We start from the raw sequence: 27,823 nt of genomic DNA on the forward strand, positions 1-27,823 counted from the left end.
GTTTCAGCAAGTTCAAATGGTAAATTTGTTTACCCTTCCTGGACCCTGGTTGAGCGATCTCGTAATCCACATCACGGCGGAGTACTTCGAATGGGCCCTGCCATTTGGCTAGGAGTTTGCTCTCACAACTGGGTAACAACAACTGGGTAACAACAACATCACCTGATCTCCTGGGTGAAACACTCTCATACGAGCATTTTGATTGTAATGTCTCTCCTGACTGTCCTTGGCTGATCTAAGATTCTCCCTAGCAAAATGCCCGACCACATCTAGGAACTTCCTAAGGTCCAATACATATTGCAGGGTATTCTTAGAAGGGGACCGCTGTTCCTCCCAGGACTCCTTTAGGAGGTCTAGGATACCCTGGGGTTGGCAGCCATACAGCAGTTCAAATGGAGAGAATCCCGTAGAGGCCTGGGGAACTTCCCGCACTGCAAACAGCAGAAAAGGGAGAAGTTCATCCCAGGCTCTCTTCTCTGAATCTTCAAATTTCCTCAGCATCCCTTTTAGAGTTTGGTTAAATCTTTCCACCAATCTGTCAGTCAGTGGATGGTAGACCAATGTCTGAACAGACTTGACCTCTAGTAATTTTAAGACATCCTGCATCAGTTTGTACCTTGGTCTGTCAACACAACCTGGGGAAGTCCAACCCGTGAGAACAGCTCCAACAACTTGTTGGCTACTTGCTTCGCCGTTGCTGTTCTCAGGGGGAACGCCTCAGGATATCTTGTTGCATAGTCAACTATTACAAGAATAAACCTGTGTCCTTTCGCAGAAGGTTTTAGAGGTCCTATGAAGTCTACCCCAATCCTCTCAAAGGGAACTGACACCAAGGGTAGAGGAACCAAAGGGGCTTGTTTTTGTCCCTTCGGACTAGTTAGCTGGCACTCCGGATATGCCGCACATAAATTAGCATAATATCACTATGCATCCCTGGCCAATAGAATCGGGACGAAATACGGTCCAATGTTTTATCCCTGCCAAGGTGACCATCCCAAGGGACAGTATGGGCTATAGTGAACACAGATTTAACAACCGCCTTGGGAACCAATATCTGTCTGGTGACCTCCCCTGTTTGTGTCTGCCTATTCACCCTATACAGGATATCATTTGATAATTCAAAATGGGGGAATACTATCACCCCCTGTGCATTCAATATCTGCTCATCAATTTTTACCACCTTATCATTCTGTCAAGCAAGGATTGGGTCTTCCCTTTGCCTCTGGCGACAATCAGGGAGGTATGTCTGGTAAATCTCCAGGGCCCATATCCCCCTCCCTCTGGCCATCCCCAGCCATCACTTGTGACTTCTGGCTACTAGAATCATCACTTTGAGACCCAGATTTCTGCAATCAGTCCTGTTTGTCAGAGCGTCTTTGCTTCCGAGTCTTTGGAACCCGGTGTCTACTGGGAAAAAGGTCTGCCGAGAAGGGGAACAGTTTGCCAGGGTTCTTATGAGCTATAGAATAAGGCTCCTCGTGAGAGACTGGAGCCATTAGGTCTGAAAAGAAAGGCCAGTCCCGGCCGAGCACAACTGGGGCAGGGAGCCAAGGAGTGACTCCTACTTCGAAGTAGGCCTCCTGACCTTTTACCTGTAGCCGGATTTTGGCCGTCGGATACCATTTTACATCGCCGTGTATACATTCTATACTCCATGGAGAATCAAAAGAACACACGTTAGGCGGTAACAGTTCCTGGAAGACCAGCGTTTTCCCAGAGCCCGAATCTACAAGGGCCTGGACGTTTTTTCCCCCAACCTGGGCTGGAAGTAGCCAGGGCTTGTAATTTTCTCCAGTGAAGGCCGAGGCGACGGTCCTGCTGAATGAACAATCCATCTGTGTACAGTCCACATGCCGGTGGCCTTGTTCTCCGCAGGCGGAACATGAAGAGGGTTCCCTCGCAGGAGGGGGCCATGGATAGCGCTCCGCTGGACCGGATACTGGAGACCAGGCATCTGGTGGGTCCTGTGGGCGACGTCCTCGGAGTTCCTCTCATTTGGCGATAAGCCGACATCAGGAAGGGGATGACAGTCTCGGCGGTGCCCGGCGTTTTGACTTCTTCCTTGTTGGAAGGACTGATCCTTTCGTGGCACTTGGCGGTTGCGCATGGAGGGCCGTAGTTTCCCCGTTGTTCCAATCTCCCCCTTTGGGTCTCCGCAAGTGCTGGTGAAGTTGGATCTGTCGGGTCCAGGGCACTCGCCTGATCCTCGGCCCCAAGGAAGTTCTCAACGAGTCGGACCGCCAAAGCTAGGGTTTCAGCAGCATGGCGTTTTACCCATGAGCGTGCGGAAGGGGGTATTATCTATAGGAATTGTTCCAACACCACTTGCTCAAGAATTGCCTCCTTAGTGCGCTCCTCGGGTTGTATCCAGCGAGTACACAAGTCCAATAACCGCTGAGCGAGGACCCGGGTCTCATCTTAGCAGTGTACTTCAGGTTCCGGAACTGCTGCCGATAGGTCTCTGGGGTCAGACCTAAGCGATCCAGTATGGCGGCTTTTACTTGTTGGTAGTCCATTGCCTGATCTGCTGGGAGGCCCTGATATGAGGCTTGTGCTTCTCCTATGAGGAGCGGGGCCAAAGCAGTTGCCCAGCGATCTGCAGCCCAGCCCTGAGCTTTGGCAACCCTTCCAAATGTCAGTAGAAAAGCCTCTGGATCCACGTTCGGAGCCATTTTCCTCTGGAGGACCGGTGGTTTGTTCGCAAGTTCTGGACTGGCAGACCGCTAGAATTGGGTCAGCAGCTTGGCCATCCGCTCATCCTGTACTGCCTGCTGCTGGGTTAGGAGCTGGATTTGCTGCTGCAATAGTAGTTGGGCCTGCTCCTGAATTAAGAGTTCCTGCTGTTTGGTCTACTCCTGCATTAATAGTCCCTGCTGTCTGGTCTGCTCGCACAGAAACTCTTTTAAAAATTCTTCCACTTTTTCTCATTTTTGTGTGTGTGTGGCCCTTCAACTGCAGGGGCCTCTCAAAATCCCGGCACTTCTGACACCATATGTTGCAGGGTACATGCAACCACACACGCGGGTTCTCTTGATAAGGCTTCTTTATTGAGCCTTAAAAATATACAGCACACAAAAAACAAACTAGCTTCTCTTCAGCATACAAAAACAAAATAGCTTCTCTTCAGCATAGAAAACAAGGCAGCTTCTCTTCAGCATGCAGGACACAGACAGTTCATCACACGTACTTTGAAAACAGACCTTATAGCAGTAATCTCTTCAGCCTTTCAGTCCTGTCTCCTGACCAGCTATCTTGCATGTGTGTACAGCCTGGGGGTTTTAAAACACCTTGATTATGCAGCTGGGGTCAGACTAATTAAGCAGCCCTTCTCAACTGAAACTTAACCTCGTCATTGCTGCACTGCAAGCCTAAACATAGGTTTTCCAGATATATAGCTGGTGACGTTCATTTACCCTGTCACACAGTCATAAATCTCTGGGCCAATACAATGTTTTTTGTCCGTATAAAGGGGACATTAATCAGCACGCAAGATACACTCCTGAAGAAGCGTGAATAATGCAAAACGTATAGATGGATCTAGTTATTAAAACGTATGACGCTGTGAGATCACACATCAGGAACTGTGCCTTTTCCTCCCCCCCCCCCACCCTGTGCTGTGTGAAAGTGCTGCTCTAGCTACTGTAGGCAGCTGCTCTCGCGAGATTTGCAGTGTGCTCTGGCTAGTATGGCCCGGCTGCTTTTGGTCAGGTGGCCAATTGAGGATCCGGTAGGAGCTAACCTACTGTAGGAGGTGCACCTTGGGTCCCGCTGTAACATCTACCAGTGGTGCGGTGGAGCACGTCATCTGCGTTATTTTACTCAATGTACGTTTTTATGTACTACAATTTATATGTTATTAAGGGATGTTCCTAACACAGACTTTTCTCTGCGCTCCTCTCTTTTTTATTGTGTGACTGCTTTGCCCCAGTGGATCACGGGAGAGATTTGGAGCAGCGGGAAACACTGTAACCACAAAGAACCAGGAAGCTCCTGATCAGCGCGGTCTCAAATAACTTTCTTAGACTAAAGTACAAATCACACAAATAATGAAAAGGAAACATATTCAAACTAGAGTTGTTTTATTTCATTTGTAAATTGATTCGTTTTTACACTTTATCAATATTCTCACTTTGCAGATCACAACGGAGGATAAATATGTTACATTGTGGCTAAAAGTCACAAACGGAAAGTATTTTGGCTTACAGGACTGCAATAATAGAGCACCAAAAATATTACAATTTAAACTGAATGGAAATCAACAGTTTATTAAACACCTGAACAGGCGAACCCAAAATTAGAGGTGGAAAAGGAATGGGATTTCACAGCTTGAGCGTAGTACAAACAATGGCAGCAAACAGCCAGCAATTTATAGAACTAAAATAATGAACAGAGGAGCAGAAAGAATATAATTGGGATGTTTCAAAACTGTTGATTTATTTCCGTCCTTCAAGCTTTAACTGAAAGAAAAAGAGAGAGTTAATGTTTCATTGACATACAATGTAATATCCAATTCACAGATAGGTATTTCAATATTTTAATCTGTCCCTCGTGTACAAATAAACAATTGAACTGATGAAGAAATTCTTCTAATGAAAACATTTAGTAGGCCTAATGTATGAACTCACTGGAATTACATACACTGAGTGGAAATGTATAGAGATATCTGATATAGCACATACAAATATACCAGTTTATATTAGAAGGTTGGAATGGTAGGTAATTCTGTGGCTTTGTATAGAACACAGATAGTTGCAGAATAATGGGAGGAATGTATTTCCAAGAAATGCTGATTTCGTATAGACACAGTTGAGTTTTATTTGTTTACAAAATGTTTTAACAGGAAGTACACCGTACATTGAGAGTTACCTCTCGTTTTCAAGTATGTCAGGGCATAGAGTCATGATGACAAATACATGGTTACAAATACATAGTTACATTAAGTGAATCTAGTTCTTTGAGCATTTCGCAGTGATGTGTGTTGTAGTGATGTGTGATGTGAGTTGTAGTCAAAGCGGCATATTGAATAGTAGAGGGTATCAATTTTTCTAAGGTGAGTTTGTTTGTTTTTTGCCATATACTACTTTATGTCCTCATAGTCTAAAATTGGCATTAGCATCTGCTGTGCAATACGCTTTCTGACCAGCAGACTTAGGGAGGATTTGTTCCTATAAACTACACCTAGTTTGGCATAGCTTTTGGATGTCATGGTATCAATGTGCATCCCAAATGTTAAATGTGAGTCAAACCATCAGCCCAAATATTTAAAGCTAGTAATGGGCTAGGATGGTATTAGCATTGGTTCTGATCTGAAGCTCATTCATTGGAAGCTTTAGAAATGTAGCCTTGGTACCAAATACCATTGTTACAGTCTTGTCAGTGTTTAAAAACCGTTTGTTTTGGGAAGTCCAATTTTTAAGTCTCAAAAAGTCAGATTGAAGTATGTGTCCAAGATTGGAGAGTCTTGGGCTGTGTGCATATAACATTGTGTCATTCGCATACACATGTATTAAAGCTCACTTAAAAGCTGTAGGAAGATCATTGATGAAAACTACTGAAAAGTGTAGGGGCCCCAGAACAGAGCTTTTCGGCACAACGCAGGTGTTATCCAAGGGGTTGGAGTTAGAGCCCGAGATAGACACATGTTGGGATCTACCTGATAGGTAGGAATGAAACCAGTTTAAAGACTCATGTCAGAGCTTAGCCGCAGTGCGAGATGCGCCAGGACAGTGATTTCCCCCGGCGGACCTTACACTGGCCCTCCCCCTTATCCACATACAGTATATCGAGCCAATCTAAAACAGCATACTCCACAGTGCTTAATTTCCCCCCAAGCCCACCTCGTTTGAAATCCTAGTTGTCAAAATCTGCCTCCCCTTTTCTAAGCCTGTTCTTATTGCTGGCATCTACCGCCCCCAAAACTACAATCCCTGACTGATATCATCCAGGTTCTTGGCTTAATTTCCTTTCTGCATGAGAAGAGTGAGCTGTTAGTTCTTGGGGATTTCAATAACAATGGGCTTGTGTAACGGTTATGCTCACCACAAACCTGGACCGGACCGCAGGGCTGAGGTGGGGATAGATATACACCGACCTTAGACCACAAAGCCGGATCCGTGTTGCGAATTCCGTGGTCAAACGTAGCCGGGTCAGGACTGCCGAAGGCAGGGTAATCGGTAGACAAACAGTGTGATAAATATATATAAAGAGCTACCAAATTCCTACTTACAAACACAGTAGGAAAAGGAGCATAAGTGCCAGTCTGGAAATATAGTATATCCCGGTCTGGAGGTATGGTATATAGGTCAGCAATCTCAAAGAGAAGAGAGAACAACCATAGTGCAGATAAAAAATAACAGGTTTATTAATCAAAAAATGACAAATGGAGGCTTACGGCAGTCAGAGAATAACAGGCATTGGAACAGCTAGGTCTTTACAGCGTCGCAGCTTTCCTCGCTTGGTACACACTGTAACCACTGCCGGATACGTCACTTCTGGATCGCGACGTCATGGTCACCGGAACACAGGATACCGGAACGCAGGGTGCTGCCAAGGAACCCACTGCTACTCTCCCCCTCCAAGATGGCTGACAAGCCGGACTCTACGCGTTTCGACGTAATGACGTCTTCATCAGGAGTGGCTAATTGGTGTTCACAGCTAAGTATATATACCTAATCCCTAACTGTGATTGGTGCAAAACGGCGCATACACTAATTATGTTGTAAACATGTATTACTGGTGTATATACCGGAACTTTATGTTAACATGTACACCAAATGTAACAAAAGATCGATAATTCTATAATGTATATAACAAGCATGATATAATATCTATACAAATATATTTCTCATTGTAAGTTAACTGCATACATTAAACTAATAAAAAATAATTAAAAAGTATATATATATACACTGCCAGTATATACTTCAAAATTAGTACTGACATTTAAATCAATTATAGTGCACACTGGCATACAAAACATGCTACTTATATTACCTATATATATATATATATAGTCCATAGCATATTTAAACTGCATGCTAGTGATAATGTTGCCCCCACACAACATGATCACAGCATACAGTAATATTTATAAGACAATATTCTACACGACGATTGTTGATACCTAATAATCATATAAGAGAACGTAAAAAAGACATATTAAATATACAGTACATCTAAATATACATAAATACCATAAAAAAATTTTTTATATAAAAACTGATTTTAAAAGCATTTGTAATTAAAAAATTTATAATAAATTTAAAATTAATTTAAAAAGGAAAGTTAAAGTGCTCACTTTACAGAAAAACTTTTATATCAAGTTCAGCATTTAGGCCATCTGGGACTAGCGTTTTAAGTGTAAATATCGAAAAGGATTCTCTTTTAGTTAATGCTACATCCCTGTCTCCCCCTCTCCAATGGGGGAGAACATGTTCTATGGCACTAAATTTAAAACCTGATATATCACCATGATGTTTAATTATAAAATGTTCAGATAAAAGATGAGTTAAAACTTTACGCCTTATGTTGCCAATGTGTTCTAATATTCTGATGTTCATTTGTCTCTTAGTTTTACCAACATATTGTAACCCACATAGGCACTCGATGAGGTACATGATGTGGTTACTTCTACATGTAATATGTTTATTAATAATATTTTTTTTCTTCGTTACATTTGAGACAAATTCATGTTTATCACTTGCTCGATGAACACAGGCCTTACATGTGGTGCAGCCAAAAAAACCTTAAATACTAGGCAACCATCTATTAATTGTTAAGTTATTTTTGGGCAATGCACTGGGTGCCAATTTATCTTTTAATGTTTTAGCCCTTTTGAATATAACAACTGGCTTGTCAGGAACCATAGCTCCAATTAGCTCATCATTCTTGACTATATGCCAGTATTTATTTACAATACTGTATTAACAATTTTTCCAGGTTCTCTATTGTAATTTGTAATGAAAGAAAAATTAAAATCCTTCTTGTTTTGTTTTTTGGGTGCATCTTTTAGTATATCATCCCTATTTAGGTTTTCCACTTTCTATATTGCTGACTGAACTATTTGTTTATTGTAATTTTTCTTGTAGAATCAGTCTTCAAGAAATTTAGTTTGGATCTTAAAATTCATATCGTCAGTGCAATTTCTTTTCATTCTTCTAAATTGCCCACATGGCACATTCCGAAGCCAACTTGGATGATGGCAACTTGTTTGTAGTATATAATTATTTTTATCAACATCTTTGAAATGTGTCATAGGGCGCTATGCACTAAGCAGTGATAAGTCATTTTAAGAGCGCAAAGTGCTCTTAGAACGTGAAGTTCCGCCGAGCGCTATGCACTAAGCCGCGCAAACAGGCACTTTGCGCTCTAAAACGGGCTTTTTCTTGAAAATTTTCTTCTTTTTTCATTCTTTACTCACCTTCTTCTATCTTCATCTGTAACCATTTCTTCATCTTCTCTATCTTCTTTCTTCCGACTTTATTTTTTTGACATGACGTCACTTAAAGGGAATGATGCCAGCCAATCAGAATGGCTGTGCTTCATTTGCCTTTAAGATGACATCACGAAGCCGGCGTCACATGGTATTTCAGCCAATCAGATCGTGGGAACCAATTCCACACTCTGATAAGCTGAAATACCATGTGACGCCGGCCATCTTGGATTTCGTGACGTCATCTTAAAGGCAAATGAAGCACAGCCATTCTGATTGGCTGGCATCATTACCTTTAAGTGACGTCATGTAAAAAAAAAAAAAAAAAGTCGGAATATGGTTTTAACAGCCAATCAGGTGGCTGTTAACCATTTTGAGGCTAAATGTGACGTCACAAGCCATATTTAAGGCAGTGATGCCTCATTTGAGCCCAAGAAGATGACGGGACAACATCGGTTGGGATTTAACATGGGGTATTTTGGATTGACAGATGAAGAAAGAAGATAAAGAAGATGAAGAAATGGTTACAGATGAAGATAGAAGGTGAGTAAAGAAAGAAAAAAGAAGATTGGGGTACCTGAGCCGGATCTTCATGGCGGATGGCATCGGATGCTGTTGGAGGCCTTCAAGGTACGTGAGCTTCCTGTTACCCCGGGAATCGGAGGGCCACTGCTTCTAATGGTAAGTAATATATTGAATGTTTGTAAATGTCTCTTTTTACAGGTTTTTTCATTGGATGTGATTTTTGATTTTTTGGGGGAGGCACATTGACTGACAATATATTAATCTGTACCACTTTAGGGTACATATGAATACATTATTATGACAATATTTGGGAGGCATTTCTGGCTTGGTATTGCTGTTGGTTTTTTTATGTCAGTTTCTTATGTGGATGTCATTGTTTGTTTTTTTTCATGCTTAATGCTAATAAAAGGTTTGCGATTAGTGTTCGCTTGTAGTTAATGTTGTATTATGTTAGCTAATGTGTTTTATGGTTCTTTCTGAGATTGTTTGAATTTATTTCTTTGTCTTTTAATGTTTACATTTATTAATGTTGTTGTAATTAATTGGTTTGATTGGTTAGTGTTACTATTCATTTTGAGTTGGTTTAGGAATTAATTGGTTTCATTGGTTAATGGTTTAATTAATTCATTGTTGATGTTGTTATTGCTTGTATTCATTGGATTAGCTGGCTGCTGTTTTTATAGACTTTATTTAGGTATGCTAATGCAGTGTTTAATAATGGGCAAATAAACTATTATCCATATCTGGATAATAGTTATTTTGCACATTATTGTACTGTATGTGTTAGGGCGGAGGGGGATAGGGGGGTCGTGTATTGATGTTTGTTAATTCTTTTTTTAATATACATTTTAATTATAGTGTAGATGTGCAGGGGGTCTCCGGAGCTGACCCGTGTTGGTTTCAGGTCCAAGGACCCCCTACTTCAGGAGATACAGGCCCCATTATGGAGTGTCGGTATCCCCTGCACTTTCAAGCGTCCGCGTCACGTGACCGGGACATTGAAATTCTGCAGGGGATACCGGCACCCCATAACGGGGCCTGTATCTCCTGAAGTAGGGGGTCCTCGGATCTGAAACCAAAGCTTTTCAGCTCCGGAGACCCCCTGCTCATGTACACTATAATTAAAATGTATTTATTTATTGTACGATCGCCTGTAAAAGCCTTGCATGAAGATGGCAAATCTCCATGCAAATGTTACAAGCGGCTTTTTTTTCTATCAGCTTGCGTACGGAAAGGTTAAGAATGCTAGCAGGGGGGAAAATACATTGCACGCACGATAAGCCAGTTTTGGGCACGTCTGATAAAAAATGGGCTGAGGGCCTTAGTGAATCACGCCGCCGGCTTCATTTTTTATCGGACGTGCTAATTTGTTTCAGGCCGGCGCGAAAGCTCGGAGCTTAGTGCATAGCCCCCATTGTTTTAATAGTACCTTCTTCGACATAAATTGCCAGATCAAGGAAATTTATTCTGTTTTTGCTATATTCACAGGTAAAATTGAGATTCAGATTATTATCATTAATGTAAGAAATAAACTTTAAAAGACTCTCCTCATCTCCCCTCCAAATAAAAATGACGTCATCTATAAATCTCCGCCATGGGACCAAATTCGCCCCCAGCTCCGCAATTGACCAAATTTGGTCATCTTCCCATACTGACATGAAAAGGTTTGAGTAGCTGGGGGTGAATTTGCTACTCATGGCGGTTCCACATTTTTGCAACTAAAAATTGTTCTCAAACCAAAAATAGTTATGTTTTAATATAAAATGTTTACTGTCTAAAATAAAATTGGCTTGTTCATGAGTCATATTGGGATCTTTAGCTAGTATTTTGTCTATTGCTTCAGATCCCTGTTGGTGACTTATAGATGTATATAGGGACGTGACATCCCCTGTAACAAGATAAAAATCCTCCTCCCATATCTGTTCTTTAAGAGTCCTTATGATATCTGTTGTATCTCTGATGTATGATTTTTGGTTCTTGACATATTCTGGAAGAAAAATATCTACATAAGCTAATAGGTTCGAAGTAAGGGAATCGATCCCTGCTATGGTCGGTCTTCCCGGGGGGTTTGTGGGTCACTTATGCAGTTTGGGTAGGTAATAGAAGATGGGTAATATTGGATTTATTTTGTTTAAAAAATCAAATTCTTTGTCATCCAATATACCATCATCTCTACCTTTATTTAGAAGTACTTGTAGTTTTTTTTTATATTGAATTGTAGGATCTCTGGAAAGTTTACAATATGTTGTTGTGTCGCCTAGAATTCTTTCAGACTCCTTAATATAGTCTTCTCTATTTAATATAACTAACCTCCCCCTTTATCAACTGTTTCCCTATCTTCGGTTAATGCTTTTAGAGCTTCCCTTTCTGATTTTGAAAGATTATTATTAAATGAAGAATTGTTGGACGTTAATTTTTCAAAATCTTTTATGACTAGCTCAGAAAAAACTTCCAAGTTCCTACCCTTACAGTGTCCAGGATAGAACTTAGATGGCGTCTTAAAGCCAGAATGTATGATACGCTTTTTCATATCCGATTTAGAGAAACTTTTAGGATCTATTTTTAGATTATCATTAGTCCTAATTTCTACTTCTTTAGACTTAAAAAAAAGTTTCAAAGTTAGCTTTCGTAGAAAATTTTGAGCGTCAACAAACAGACCAAAATTATTTGGACCTGTAGTTGGTGCAAATTTCAATCCCTTGGAAATAATATCTTTCTCTGGCGGAGTTAAAATTCTAGTACTTAAATTAAAAATATTCTGTGTATCTCCTATTTTCTTGCTATTTTCTTTTTTTTCCTTTTCTTCTCTTTCCTCGTTTTCCTCGTTTCTTTCTCTCTTTTTGGTATACTTTTTGCCTAATGGGGGTTCCATCTCCCTCAATGGATAAAATCAGTTTGAGGACCCCCCTTCTCCTAAAAAATGATCACTTTTTTGTTGTTGAATATTTTGAGAAAATGTGTTCTTTTTCCTCCTCTCTAGTTGTAACTTTATGTGTATTACTGATTTCCTCATCTGAATCTTCACTATCACTTCTCTTCCTATTATCACTATATATATATATATATATATATTGTGACAAACGTCTTACTCCGGGGCTCCGCCGTCTGTCCGGGACTGTTAGAACAGAGTCTTTTAGGGTAGGTTAAATGACGAGGCGTCGTGCTGTTCCTTTAAACAGGCTATGCCTGGTTTATTCAGTCCCAGGAACTCAGACTGCCACAGTGCATATAACAGAAACACAAGCAAACAAAACCTGCTCACCTGAGCAATAACTTAACTTAGGTTTTCCCTGTCTCAGGGTTGGAGTGGCTTTTCCACTTCCAACAACAAAATAAGGAACTTTGCAGTTTTAGACAAAAAGGAAAAGAATGATTTAACCTGTTTGGGGAGAGGCTTTTCCCCTCTCTGCTTCCAGCAGCCTTCCCGCCTCCAGGCTCTTGGGGGAGAGGGGAGAGGAAACAGGAAATCAGTCTTAAGTACCTGATTTCTAACAAGCAGGACAGGTGACAGAAATCAGGCAGCAGACAAACTCTGGTCTGGATCGCTCATCCCTCAGTTCCAGCACTTGCCAAACTGTGGGATGGAGTGCATGTATTATGAGGCTGCACTTTTCAGCCTAAACAGGATAGAAACTGTTCAGTATCCTGGGAGCCCTATATATGGAATTTATTACCATCCCCTGGTTTCTGTCACATATCCTCCCCCCAGTTCAGACCTCGATGGATGAGCGACCATGGATATTAGGGAGTGCATCCTTGACAACCCGTCAGCATTGCCATGTTTGTGCCCTGACCTGTGTTCCACAGAAAATTTAAAGGGTTGTAGGCTTAGGAACCACCTGGTCACTCTAGCATTCTTCTCTCTGTTTTGACACATCCAGGTGAGGGGTGCATGAGCTGTGACCAACCGGAATTTTCTCCCCAACAGATAGTATTTGAACGTCTCTACAGCCCACTTTATTGCGAGAAACTCTCTCGACTATGGAGTAATTTTTCTCCTGGGGATTTAATGTTCTACTTAAATAAAGGATGGGGTGCTCCTCACCTTGAGACTCCTGGGAGAGTACCGCCCCCAGCCCTATCTCAGATGCGTCGGTTTGGACTACGAACTCTTTGGAGAAGTCAGGTGTGACCAACACTGGTTGGGCACAGAGAGCTTCTTTCAGGCTTCTAAAGGCCTGTTCGGTTTCAGGGGACCACTTTACCATTAGCGGCCCTCTTGCTTTTGTGAGGTTGGTTAGTGGGGTTGTCTTAGTTGCAAAATTGGGAATAAACCTTCTATAGTACCCAATTAATCCCAAAAAGGTCCTTACTTGTTTTTTTGTAACTGGCCTTGGCCAATTTTGTATCGCCTCTACTTTGAGTGTTTGGGGTTTGAGTAAACCTCTGCCAATAGAATACCCCAGATACTTGGCCTCCTCCAGACCAATAGTGCATTTAGCGGGGTTAGCAGTTAGTCCAGCAGACCGAACTGCGTCGAGCACAGCTTGGACCTTTGGAAGGTGGGATTGCCAATCTTCACTATGGATTACCACATCATCCAGGTAGGCAGCAACATACCGAGCATGTGGTTTTAAAATGTTATCCATCATTCTTTGGAATGTGGCGGGAGCTCCATGTAAGCCAAAAGGCAGCATCCTATACTGAAAGAGGCCGTCTGGGGTTGAGAAGGCTGTCTTTAATTTTGCCCTTTCTGTGAGGGGAACCTGCCAGTGCCCTTTTGTTAGGTCTAGGGTTGTGAGATATTGGGCTTTGCCCAGTCTCTCTACAAGTTCATCCACCCTGGGCATAGGATAAGTATCAAATTATGACACAGCGTTTAGTTTACGGTAGTCATTGCAAAACCATGTTGTACCGTCTGGCTTTGGGACTAAAACTATAGGGCTGACCCACCCACTTTGGGATTTCTCAATTACGCCTAGTTTTAGCATTTTTTAACCTCTAAACTTATAGCCTCTCTTTTGGCCTCTGGGATTCGGTACGGTTTAAGGTTAACTCGGACCCCCAGTTCAGAGACTAGGTCATGTTCAATTACGCTAGTTCTACCTGGCTGTGTAGAGAAGACTTCTTTGTTTCTTCTCACTAAATTCTGGACCTCTCGTTTCTGATGAACGGACAGGGTTTCAGCTATGCTAACCTCTGGGTCAGTTTCTTGATTCTCTGACGGACCTGGGGGTACTAGGGTTAACAAGACATCTCTATCTTTCCAGGGCTTAAGTAGGTTTATATGGTAAATTTGCTCAGGTTTCCTCCTACCTGGCTGTCTCACCTTATAATTTACTTCTCCCACTCTTTCCAAGACCTCATATGGCCCATGCCACTTAGCAAGGAATTTACTCTCTACGGTGAGAACCAGAACTAGTAGCCTATCACCTGGAAAAAAAATTCTGACCCTAGCACCCTTATTATATGTATTACTCTGTGCCTCTTGAGCTTTTTCCATGTGTTCCCTCACTATAGGTAGGACTGCAGCTATTCGGTCCTGCATTTGGGCAACATGCTCTATTACACTTCTGTAAGGGGTAACCTCGTGTTCCCAAGTCTCTTTGGCTATATCCAGTAAGCCCCTTGGGTGTCGGCCATACAATAGTTCAAACGGGGAGAAGCCTGTGGATGATTGGGGAACTTCCCTAATTGCAAATAACAGGTATGGTAACAAACAATCCCAGTTTTTCCCATCCTTATCGACCGCCCGGCGTAACATGCTCTTTAAGGTTTTATTGAACCGTTCCACTAAACCATCTGTTTGTGGATGATAGACTGAGGTTCTGAGATGCTTGATTTTTAGAAGTTTACATAACTCTTTTGTTACTTGGGACATAAGTGGTGTTCCCTGATCAGATAAGATCTCTTTAGGAATTCCGACCCGAGAAAACAGAACTATTAACTCTTTTGCTATATTTTTAGCAGAGGTGCTACGTAGGGGAACTGCCTCCGGATATCGGGTGGCATAATCTAATATTGCCAATATATGCAGACTTTATTAGGGGTCTTACTAGATCCATAGCAATCCGGTCAGATGGTACATTTATTATGGGAAGGGGTACCAATGGGCTACGGTACGCTTTGAACGGGGCGGTGATCTGACATTCTGGGCATGAGGAGCAATAATTTGTAATTTCTGCCAGAACCCCAGGCCAATAGAAGCTTCGGAGAACCTTTTCTTTTGTCTTTTCCACCCCTAGATGTCCCCCCAATGGGTGACTATGTGCGAGGTGTAATACTACATTACGGAATGTCCGTGGTACCAACAACTGTTTAGTTACAATTGATTTCCTTTTATCAACCCGATATACTAGGTCATTCTCTACCTCGAAGTAGGGGTAGGCAAGTGACCTATCTAGTTGGCCAGGAGTACTATTCTGGTCCCGTATATTCCCCCTTGCTTCTGCTAATGTGGGGTCTTCCCACTGGGCCTTCTTAAATCTCCCAGGACTGACCTCTAGGTCAGCGAGGGTCTTATCCTGTTCTGGGGTGGTAAGTGCCTGTTCAACATCTTGATTTGGGGTATTCCCTACCAAGGTAGCCGTAAGGGAGGGAATTTTACAGCACTCCTCCTTTTTCCCCTTCTTATTTGGGCCCTCGTCAACCTCTATTTCTGAAAAAGGGAAAGGATTTGTTTCTTCTGTTACTTCGTTATGGTCCGCTATTGAACTCTGGGCGCTATTCTGAGAGGAGGACCACGTTTTTAGAAATAGGGGCCGACTTTCCCCATTTAACACATCATGTGCCAGTTTGGGTACTATACCCACTTTGAAATCTACAGAACCAAACTCTGTTTCAATAAGAACATCAACAGTGGAATATTCGTGATTATCCCCATTTATACAACAAATTGCCACTCTTTGTGAACTGTTTACCTGTTTTTTCTCAATGGGCAACAGGTATTCGGACACTAGTGTGACCATACTCCCAGAGTCAAGAAGTGCCCGAACCCTCTTACCATTTATCTTTACAAATGCCCACAGATGGTTATTCAAGGGGTCCTCTGGGCTTGGGCCCATACATTGGGACCACAGCGAATAAGGTTCAACGCTGTTGCATTGCATTGGTTCAGCATTTAGTGATCAGACTTTCGCGGTGTGGCCCCTCTCATAACAATTTACACATGTAGGTACATAGTCTGTGTCCCACTTAGAGCCCTTTTTCAGCTCGCCATGTTGGCTGTTGCCCTTAGTGTGCGAGCCACTGTTGCTGGTGCTGTGTGAAGGCGGTCATCGCTCTTCAGCCACCCTTAACCCTGGTACCCTTTTACCGTCTCTGGAAGAGTCCTGGAACCTTGGGTAGTGGGGTTGCTCCACGATTATGGGTTGCGGGTGCTCTTCTGCTGCATTGTACCTTTCTACGAGGGCCACCAGTACGTCTGCATTGTGGGGGTCACTCTGACTGACCCAACGACGTAGGGCAGAGGGAAGTTTCCTCAAGAACTGGTCCATGACCAACGGTTCCACGATGTGGCTTGCTGAGTTGATCTCGGGTTGTAGCAACTTCCGAGCGAGGTGGATGAGGTCATACATCTGGCTTCGGGTGGCTTTCTCCAATGTGAAGGACCATGCGTGGAACCTTTGGGCACTAACAGCCGTGGTTACGCCGAGGCGGGCGAGGATCTCGAACTTCAATTTTGTATAGACGTTAGCTTCGGCTGGCTCTAGATCAAAGTAAGCCTTCTGGGGTTCGATGCTTAGGAAGGGAGCGATTAGACTGGCCCACTCCGCTTCTGGCCATCCCTCTCTCTGTGCCGTGCGTTCAAACGTGAGAAGATAGGTTTCCACATCATCCAAGGGCCCCATTTCTGAAGGTAGTGACTTGCCCTGGTCATTTTCGGGACTGGGGCTGCATCTGCCAGTGGAGTGTTACTGATAGTCCCCCTCAGGATCTCGAGTTCCTGCTGTAAGCCCTGGGTGAACCGTTGTTGCTCCTCTCACAGCAAGCGGTTTGTCTCTTACTGGTTTTCTTTCGCGATTTGCAGAGCTGCATTCGTCTGTTGCTGGTTTGCATTAGCATCTTGCAGGGCTGCATTCGTCTGTTGCTGGTTTGCATTAATCTCTTGCTGGGTTATTAACAGCCGTTGCTGGGTTTCATTCGCGTCTTTCTGGACAGCAACATTGCGTACCAGCGCACTCACCACGTCTTCCATCTTGTTTGAAGAGAAAAAAAACTTTTTTTTTTCTTTTAAAGTTCTTTAACCCGCAGACCTTTTAGTGTTCTGACAGTGGGTGGGGGAGTGGGGAATGTGGATGGACTGGGCGCTTCCCAATTAATATTAGATTGGTGTAATTAGTGACACACCTTAGATACACACAATAAACCTTACACCACAAAGTGATAATAGAAATAAAAGTGTACAAGTGCAGCTCAACTTCCTCTGGTGGGACAGTTCCAAGTCCCAGGATGTAGAATTTTCTTTTCTTGGGGTTGAGGAGGAGCGCAGGATAAGTTCATGATATGTGAAAAAATAAAAATATATATAGTGCAGATGGTAGATCACTGCTAAAAAGATAATCAATAAATGAAATGAACTCACAAAAATCGTATTGTATTACTGCATGTCAGAGATCCATCTCTCTCTGACTGGAGCCCTTTGTGTAGCTGGGGTCAGGATGCCTCTCAGTGGAGTGAATGATATGCAAGTGAAAGAAACCACAAATAGTGCATACTGTATAAACTATAAATATGTATTAGTCACAAATGTTAAGGAAACTCACATTTTCCATAAATTCAATGGGTGGTGGAGAGAACCGCCGATAGAAGGGTGGTGGAGTGTAAGGCTGCAGCCCGGTGCTTCCTTTCACTTACACCTCACAGTGTAGTTCCGCATCAGTCTCTGCGGTCGCGTCACTTCCGGTTTCGCGTCACAGGTGAGGGCAGGAAGCCAAAATGGGTCTGGTGTCAGCAGTAGATTGCCAGTCCTTCAGTGAGCAGATTCTCTCCAAACTCTAACTCTACGCGTTTCGCACACTGCTTCGTCAGTAGAGTTAGAGTTTGGAGAGAATCTGCTCACTGAAGGACTGGCAATCTACTGCTGACACCAGACCCATTTTGGCTTCCTGCCCTCACCTGTGACGCGAAACCGGAAGTGACGCGACCGCAGAGACTGATGCGGAACTACACTGTGAGGTGTAAGTGAAAGGAAGCACCGGGCAGCAGCCTTACACTCCACCACCCTTCTATCGGCGGTTCTCTCCACCACCCATTGAATTTATGGAAAATGTGAGTTTCCTTAACATTTGTGACTAATACATATTTATAGTTTATACAGTATGCACTATTTGTGGTTTCTTTCACTTGCATATCATTCACTCCACTGAGAGGCATCCTGACCCCAGCTACACAAAGGGCTCCAGTCAGAGAGAGATGGATCTCTGACATGCAGTAATACAATACGATTTTTGTGAGTTCATTTCATTTATTGATTATCTTTTTAGCAGTGATCTACCATCTGCACTATACTGTATATCTTTTAGTGTTCTGCCCGCATTCTCCACCATATGTGACAAACGGCTTACTCCGGGGCTCTGCCGTCTGTCCGGGACTGTTAGAACACGGTCTTTTAGGGTAGGTTAAATGACGAGGCGTCACGTGCTTTTCCTTTAAACAGGCTATGCCTGGTTTATTCAGTCCCAGGCATTGAGACTGCCACAGTGCATATAACAGAAACACAAGCAAACAAAACTTCTCACCTGAGCAATAACTTAACTTAGGTTTTCCCTGTCTCAGGGTTGGAGTGGCTTTTCCACTTCCAACAACAAAATAAGGAACTTTGCAGTTTTAGACAAAAAGGAAAAGAATGATTTAACCTGTTTGGGGAGAGGCTTTTCCCCTCTCTGCTTCCAGCAGCCTTCCCGCCTCCAGATTCTTGGGGGAGGGGGGAGAGGAAACAGAAATCGGGTACTTAAGACTGATTTCCTAACAAGCAGGACAGGTGACAGAAATCAGGCAGCAGACAAACTCTGGTCTGGATCGCTCATCCCTCAGTTCCAGCACTTGCCAAACTGTGGGATGGAGTGCATGTATTATGAGGCTGCACTTTTCAGCCTAAACAGGATAGAAACTGTTCAGTATCCTGGGAGCCCTATATATGGAATTTATTACCATCCCCTGGTTTTTGTCACAATATATATATATATATATATATATATATATATATATATATCATACAGAACACCTACAAGCTCAAATTGAACCCCCAAAATACCCACAACATACAGCACCGACAATGTTTATTCGACTAAAAACCGCACGGCTGGATGCGTGGCGGCAGCGTGGAGAAGCGTTGGGAAGCGGCTCGTTCGCGTGACGTCGGTGACGTCACAGTGACGTGCACGCCCGGCTTCCCCGGCTTCCCCGACTCCCCTGAAGGTTTGAAATGAGGTAAGCGGGGGAGCGGGGATGCAGAGGGGCACAGCAGGAGCCGCTAGGGGGTCGGGAAGGTATTTAAATTGCGCGCCGATTGGAGGGGGGGGAAACGGAGGGGACGCGGCTGGATGCGGCTGGCGCACTGACTATTCTCAGCACCAGCCAGAGTAAGTCCTGGTCATCCGGCGGCTTTTGCTTCAATAAACATTGTCGGTACTGTATATATAAGCATATAAGGTTCACAGAGGAGTGCTACTGAGCATGGCAATATGTATTTAAAACCAGAGACATAACATAAAACACAGACAAAGCTCAGTGCACATCCAGAAAAACTTATATACGGTACAGTGCCTAAATATACATGTATAAATAACTAATAAATAAAATGGTCTTTTAGTTTAACATTTTGGCCAAATTGTTGTAAGCCCTTGAGCCAAACTTCACGGCAGACCACGTTTCAAGGGTCCCTACACAATGTTAAACTAAAAGACCATTTTATTTATTAGTTATTTACAGGCATACCCCGCTTTAACATACGCAATGGGACCGGAGCATGTATGTAAAGTGAAAATGTACTTAAAGTGAAGCACTACCTTTTTTCCACTTTACAATGCATGTACTGTACTGTAAACATCATATATGTGCATTACTGATGTAATAACGCATTTGTAACCAAAATAAATACAGTAGGCTTTATTGAAATAAAATCTTTAATGTCAGCTGATTTTTCTTATGTGCTGACAGATACAACATGGATGAATGGAAAATTATTTTAAAAATATGTAGGAATGATGAAGGACAGGGCATATCTTCTACTGTACAGTATTTTTACTGAAAGGGCAGGAAGGTGAGGTGCATTTATTTGACTGACTGATATATTTTTGGGACTTATTTTTTGTGACTTTGGTGAAAACAGTACAGTACAATACTGTACAGTACAGTGTTTTACAATGCTGTGCTTCCGTAGGCCGCGCGTATAGTGCCCGCGACCGGCGACGTCACCCATCCCCGCTAGCGAAAGTTATATTTCGCTTTGCGGCGGCATCGCAGACTCCCGGGCATTTGATTTGTTCAGGGGCTGTCACATGAGGTGACAGCCCTTGAAAATCAAATATTCCCGGCTTCCAAAGTCCGCTCCGTCGCATTGCCGCTCTCGCGCTTACTATAAGCGCACGCGGGTGGCGGCAATGTGTCTGTTTTTGGGCGGCATCGCCGGCACTATACGCACGGCCTTACTCAGGTCCTTGATCAGCTTGGCTTACACGCACGCACTCCCTCAGTCACACACGCACTCCCTCAGTCACACAATCTCTCACGCACTCCCTCAGTCACACAATCACGCACGCACTCCCTCAGTCACACAATCACGCACGCACACGCACTTAGTCACGCAGACGCACTCAGTCACGCACACGCAGACGCACTCAGTCACGCACACGCAGACGCACTCAGTCACGCACACGCAGACACACGCAGACACACGCAGACACACACGCAGACACACACGCAGACACACACGCAGACACACGCAGACACACACGCAGACACACTCAGACAGACACACTCAGACAGACACACTCAGACAGACGCACTCAGACAGACACACTCAGACAGACACACACACACTCAGACACACACACACACACACACTCAGACAGACACACACACTCAGACACACACACACACTAAGACAGACAGACACACACACACTCAGACAGACAGACACACACACACTCAGACAGACACACACACTCAGACAGACACACACACTCAGACAGACACACACACACACACACACACACACACTCAGACAGACACACACACACACACACACACACACACACACTCTCAGGCAGACACACACACACTCAGACAAACACACACACACACACACTCAGACACACACACACACACACAGAATGCAGTAGAAGAGGACCTCCTCCTCCCCCGTAGCCTGTAACTCACATGCAAAGTTCCGTTCTGCTGCAGCAGCAGCAGGAGACTAGAGCGAGATCTGAGGAGGGAGGAGGGAGGAGGGAGGAGGAGAACGGAGGGAGAAAAGCCAGGAGCTGCAGTGCGGGCGGAATCACTGCTATAGCAGCTGATTGATGGCGCGCCCGATCTCCCCCTTCCCCCTGCCATCCGGCCCCGTTCCCCGTTACCCTTTAACTGCACTCCTACTCAGTTAGGGACCACAATGAAGGAGGTTGCTGTATTGGAGGTGCGCACGCACGCACGCCGCCCCCTGGTGTCCGTACTCGCGAAGCACGTGTACGTACACAGGGGTATGGTGTAACTAAAAAAAAATGTACGTACTTGCGAGTGTACGTAAAGTGGGTGTATGTAAAACGGGGTATGCCTGTATACATGTATATTTAGGCACTGTACCGTATATAAGTTTTTCTGGATGTGCACTGAGCTTTGTCTGTGTTTTATGTTATGTCTCTGGTTTTAAATATATATATATATTATATACTAGCTGAGAGACCCGGCGTTGCCCGGGATGTAATGTTCCCGCTCCTCTCTCTCTCCTCCCCCTGTCTCTGTTTGTCCCCCATTCACATCAATCCAGTCCCCCCCTCCCTCCTTTACAGCTTCATGCAGCGTGTGTGCGTCAGTCACTGTGTGCGCGCGCGCGCCAGTGAGTCTGAGGCAGAAACACAAACACACACAGACTGACTGACGCACACACAGTCAGTGTGTGCGTGCGTGTGTGCGGCAGTCAGTGTTTGTGTGCGCGTCAGTCAGTGTGTACGTGCGTCAGTCAGTGTGTGTGTGTGGGGGTGTGTGTGCGCGCGTCAGTCAGTGTGTCAGTCGGTGTGTGTGTGTCAGTCAATGTGTGTGTGTCAGTCAATGTGTGTGTGTCAGTCGGTGTGTGTGTGTCAGTCGGTGTGTGTGTGTCAGTCGGTGTGTGTGTGTCAGTAGGTGTGTGTGTGTGGGGGTGTGTGTGCGCGCGTCAGTCAGTGTGTCAGTCGGTGTGTGTGTGTCAGTCGGTGTGTGTGTGTGTCAGTCGGTGTGTGTGTGTGTGTGTCAGTCGGTGTGTGTGTGTGTCAGTCGGTGTGTGTGTGTGTGTCAGTCGGTGTGTGTGTGTGTCAGTCGGTGTGTGTGTGTGTCAGTCGGTGTGTGTGTGTGTCAGTCGGTGTGTGTGTGTGTCAGTCGGTGTGTGTGTGTGTCAGTTGGTGTGTGTGTGTCAGTCAGTGTGTGTGTGTGTCAGTCAGTGTGTGTGTGTGTCAGTCAGTGTGTGTGTGTCAGTCAGTGTGTGTGTGTGTGTCAGTCAGTGTGTGTGTGCGTGAGTCTGTGTGTGCGTGAGTGAGTCAGTGTGTGTGTGTGCGTGAGTGAGTCAGTGTGTGTGTGTGCGTGAGTGAGTCAGTGTGTGTGTGTGCATGAGTGAGTCAGTGTGTGTGTGTGCGTGAGTGAGTCAGTGTGTGTGTGTGTGTGAGTGAGTCAGTGTGTGTGTGTGTGAGTGAGTCAGTGTGTGTGAGTGAGTCAGTGTGTGTGTGTGTGTGAGTGAGTCAGTGTGTGTGTGCGTGAGTGAGTCAGTGTGTGTGTGTGCGTGAGTGAGTCAGTGTGTGTGTGTGCGTGAGTGAGTCAGTGTGTGTGTGTGCGTGAGTGAGTCAGTGTGTGTGCATGTGCGTGAGTGAGTCAGTGTGTGTGTGTGTGTGTGTGTGCATGAGTGAGTCAGTGTGTGTGTGTGCGTGAGTGAGTCAGTGTGTGTGTGTGCGTGAGTGAGTCAGTGTGTGTGTGTGTGTGTGCGAGTCAGTGTGTGTGTGTGTGTGTGCGTGAGTCAGTCAGTGTGCGTGTGTGTGTGTCAGTAAGTTGTGTGTGTCAGTCAGTGTGTGGGAGGTGATGTGAGTGGAGCGCCGGGGAGGGGAGTCAGGGGAGGGGAGGTGAGTCAGCGGCGGGGAGGGGAGGTGAGTGTGATGGGGGTGTAGGAGGTGTGTGTGTGTGTATACCCGGCGTTGGCCGGAGGCAGGGAGGGGGGGCGTGAAAGGCAGGGGGAGTGAGCGCCGGGGAGGGGAGTCAGCGGCGGAGAGGGAGGTGAGTGTGATGGGGGGGAGGAGAGGTGTGTGTATGCCCGGCGTTGGCCGGAGGCAGGGGGGGGGGGGTGTCAAAGGCAGGGGGGGCGTAAAAGGCTGGGGGGTGCGTCAAAGGGAGGGGGGGCGGCGTCAAAGGGAGGGGGGGGTGGCGTCAAAGGGAGGGGGGGGGGACGTCAAAGGGAGGGGGGGGGTGGCGTCAAAGGGAGGGGGGGGGGTGGCGTCAAAGGGAGGGGGGGGTGGCATCAAAGGGAGGGGGGGGTGGCGTCAAAGGGAGGGGGGGGGTGGCGTCGAAGGGAAGGGGGGGGTGGCGTCAAAGGGAGGGGGGGTGCCGTCAAAGGGAGGGGGGGGGTGGTGTCAAAGGGAGGGGGGGGTGGTGTCAAAGGGAGGGGGGGGTGCCGTCAAAGGGAGGGGGGGGGGGTGGTGTCAAAGGCAGGGGGGGGGCGTCAAAGGCATGGATTCCTCCCCCTGCATTTCCTCACCTGGCAGCATTAAGTCCCTGCCGCCCTCCTCCTGCTCCTCGGGGATGTTGAGCCGTAGAGAGCGTGCTCTTGGAGGTGGGGGGAAAGGGGGGGGGAGGGGGCGGGGGGAGAAGTGGGGGGGGGAGAAGTGGGCGGGGGGAGAAGTGGGGGGGGGGAGAAGTGGGCGGGGGGAAAAGTGGGGGGGGGAGAAGTGGGGGGGGAAGAAGTGGGCGGGGGGAGAAGTGGGGGGGGGGAGAAGTGGGGGGGGTGAGAAGTGGGGGGGTGAGAAGTGGGGGGGGGGAGAAGTGGGGGGAGAAGTGGGGGAGCGACACACGCGACACCTACCTGTACTTCCGTGCGCCGCCATCTTCTCACTGTGCGCCGCAAGGGAGGAAGGGGGTCCTTCCGGGCGCCGCCATCTGTTCCAGTTGGAGCATCGGCGTGGAGGGAGAGAGGTGAGTTGTAGTGCCGAGGGAGAGAGGTGAGTTGTAGCGCCGAGGGGGAGAGGTGAGTTGGAGAGAGACCCAGCGTTGGCCGTGAGTTAAATTTCCAGCTCCCTTCTCTCTCCCTCTTTCTCCGTGTTCCCCAGAGGGGAGGGACAAACAGTGGACAGAAGGGGGTGGGGACGGACAGTGGACAGGAGGGTGGGGACGGACAGTGGACAGGAGGGACAGACAGTGGACAGGAGGGACAGACAGTGGACAGGAGGGACGGACAGTGGACAGGAGGGGGGGGTGGACAGGAGGGGAGGGAGGTGGACAGGAGGGGGGGGGGCAATGGACAGGAGGGGGGGGCAATGGACAGGAGGGGGGGGCAATGGACAGGAGGGGGGGGGCAATGGACAGGAGGGGGGGGGGGCAATGGACAGGAGGGGGGGGCAATGGACAGGAGGGGGGGGGCAATGGACAGGAGGGGGGGGGCAAAGGACAGGAGGGTGGGGGGCAGTGGACAGGAGAGGGGGGGGCAGTGGACAGGAGAGGGGGGGAGGTGGACAGGAGGGGGGGAGGTGGACAGGAGGGGGGGGCATTGGACAGGAGGGGGGGCATTGGACAGGAGGGGGGGCATTGGACAGGAGGGGGGGGGCATTGGACAGGAGGGGGGGCATTGGACAGGAGGGGGGGCATTGGACAGGAGGGGGGGCATTGGACAGGAGGGGGGGGGCATTGGACAGGAGGGGGGGCATTGGACAGGAGGGGGGGGGAGGTGGACAGGAGGGGGGGAGGTGGACAGGAGGGGGGGGCATTGGACAGGAGGGGGGGCATTGGACAGGAGGGGGGGCATTGGACAGGAGGGGGGGGGCATTGGACAGGAGGGGGGGCATTGGACAGGAGGGGGGGCATTGGACAGGAGGGGGGCATTGGACAGGAGGGGGGGCAGTGGCCAGGAGGGGGTGCAGTGGACAGGAGGGGGGGCAGTGGACAAGAGGGGGGTGCAGTGGACAGGGGGGGGCAGTGGACAGGGGGGGGCAGTGGACAGGAGGGGGGGGCAGTGGACAGGAGGGGGGGGCAGTGGACAGGAGGGGGGGGCAGTGGACAGGAGGGGGGGGCAGTGGACAGGAGAGGGGGGCAGTGGACAGGAGGGGGGGGCAGTGGACAGGAGGGGGGGGCAGTGGACAGGAGGGGGGGGGGCAGTGGACAGGAGGGGGGGGGCAGTGGACAGGAGGGGGGGGCAGTGGACAGGAAGGGGGGGCAGTGGACAGGAAGGGGGGGCAGTGGACAGGAAGGGGGGGGCAGTGGACAGGAGGGGGGGGCAGTGGACAGGAGGGGGGGGCAGTGGACAGGAGGGGGGGGCAGTGGACAGGAGGGGGGGCAGTGGACAGGAGGGGGGGCAGTGGACAGGAGGGGGGGGGGCAGTGGACAGGAGGGGGGGGCAGTGGACAGGAGGGGGGGGCAGTGGACAGGAGGGGGGGGGCAGTGGATAGTGAGACAGACACACACACACACACACACACACACGTGTGTCTCAGTTGATGCGGCGTTTCTCAGTTCCGTTTGGCGCCGGAGGTGGGGGAGCGACACCTACCTGTACTTCCGGGCGCCGCCATCTTCTGACTCGGCGCCGCGAGGGAGGAAGGGTGTCTTTCCAGCCGCCGCCATCTTAGGCGCCGCGTGGCAGCTGCCTGTTCCCCCGCTGGGGAGGGGGCGAGGTGATTTGGACCGGGGAGGGGGAGAGGTGATTTGGACCGGGGAGGGGGAGAGGTGATTTGGACCGGGGACGGGGAGAGGTGATTTGGAGCGGGGAGAGGTGATTTGGAGCGGGGAGAGGTGATTTGGAGCGGGGAGAGGTGATTTGGAGAGGTGATGCCGCTGGGGAGGGGGGAGAGGTGATGCCGCTGGGGAGGGGGGAGAGGTGATGAAAAATTTGCTAGGCAGCTATTCAGAAAGCTTCGATGAGTTGGTTAAATCGTGCGGGGAAGGTCGTGCGGGGAAGCCTCAATTTCTGGCTCCTGGTCAAACACATCATGCGTGAGCTAGCGAAAAGCTGCAACTTGCATTTTTTATAAAATCACCTTATTCTAGTAGCCTCGATTATCTGATCAGAGCTATGGAATTGCGATTTTATCAAAGATTCTTCTCGCCACACATGGCTGTCGAGAAGAGATCAGAAAGCAGGAGTTAGGAAAAAAAATGTATTTTTCCTGCATTGGATTGAAGCCGGGAGTCTCCGGAGCTGATACACATTAATATCAGCACCGGTGATACCCGGCATCAATCCCATGCAATAAAAATAAATTTACCGGCAGCTTCATTACCTTAGCGGTTAACCGCTAAGGCAATGAAGGGGTTAACTACCAGTGCCAGGTTTATTTTGGATAGTGGGGGTGGGTGAAGGTGGTATTTGACCTGTGGTGGGTGTTTAGGCCTTGCGGGGGGGGGGGGGTAGCGGGAGGAGATAACCCCTTCATTACTAACCGCTAAGGTAATGAAGGAGTTAATCCCTTCCGCTACCCACTCGGTAGGCATAAACACCCACCACGGGCCAAATACCACCTTCACCCAACCCCGCTATCTACAATAAACATTACAACAAAATACAAACACAATACTAAACAAAACGCTGATTCATTGCCAGTGTTGTTATTTATGCCCTGAATGGGAGCAAAGATAACCCCAATGGCAAGGAATGGGCACGCCCTTTATTCCCAACAACCCTCCTCAACACATACTGTACTCATTTGTACATTAATGGGCAAAATTACTGTTATCCAGATCTGGATAAGAGTGCATTTGCCCATTCAAAATAAAACATTATCCAGCATAACATAAATAAAACTTCTACTTACCCCTGCCAGGATGAAGGACGTCCTCATCACCGTCCTCTGCATCCATGTCCTCTGAGGGCAGCATTACAATAACAATACAATCTAATGGCCAGAACCCCTTAATCAACTTTGCGATTAGTAACCGCTAAAGTAATGAAGGGGTTAACCCCCCTCCCCGCTACCCACCTGGGAAGCCTAACCACCAAAACCCAGGGCAACTATCTCCACCCTCTACCCATTGATTGGCACATCATGCCCATTTAATATGGGCATGATAAGCCACTATAGCAGTCAATGGGCAACCAAAAAGAAATAACTGCACCAAAAAGACACAACGATAAAACATACCCAAGCACCTAAACACCAGAACTATAAAATAAATCAAACCTCTAAACAACACAACATTAAAATAATCAAACCTCTAAATAACACAACATTAAAAGAAATCAAAAGCCTAAACACCAGAAGAATAAATTAAATCAAAAGCCTACAGTAAACAACACATTAATAAAATAAATCAAATGCCTAAACAATCCAAACATTTAATAAAAACAAGCCTTACAGATACATAACAATTAACTCAAAACAATAAACAGAAATACAAAACATAACCATGAATCAAAAACAACAATTTGTTAAAACATGCCTTGCCAAAGGGGCACAAATAAATAAATTGGCAGCAAATGGCCAAACAAAAAAATTAAAATTCAAAAATACAATAAAAAAACCTGAAAAACAAAAATTACATACATTC

At 46.7% G+C, this 27,823-nt stretch overlaps 1 protein-coding gene across 2 annotated transcripts in view; it reads right to left on the minus strand.

Annotated features, from left to right (window-relative positions):
* Positions 1–4,081: 4,081 nt before the first annotated feature.
* Positions 4,082–27,823, minus strand: part of LOC142485986 (embryonic protein UVS.2-like) — a 49,789-nt gene continuing 26,047 nt past the window's right edge. For both annotated transcript variants that reach the window (XM_075584643.1, XM_075584644.1), the window contains one exon: positions 4,082–4,457. In XM_075584643.1, the coding sequence (XP_075440758.1) occupies positions 4,447–4,457 (11 nt within the window). In that variant the 3' untranslated portion in view covers positions 4,082–4,446. The remainder of the gene's footprint in view (positions 4,458–27,823) is intronic.

This window comes from Ascaphus truei, unplaced genomic scaffold, assembly GCF_040206685.1.
Source record: "Ascaphus truei isolate aAscTru1 unplaced genomic scaffold, aAscTru1.hap1 HAP1_SCAFFOLD_695, whole genome shotgun sequence".
NCBI lineage: Eukaryota > Metazoa > Chordata > Amphibia > Anura > Ascaphidae > Ascaphus > Ascaphus truei.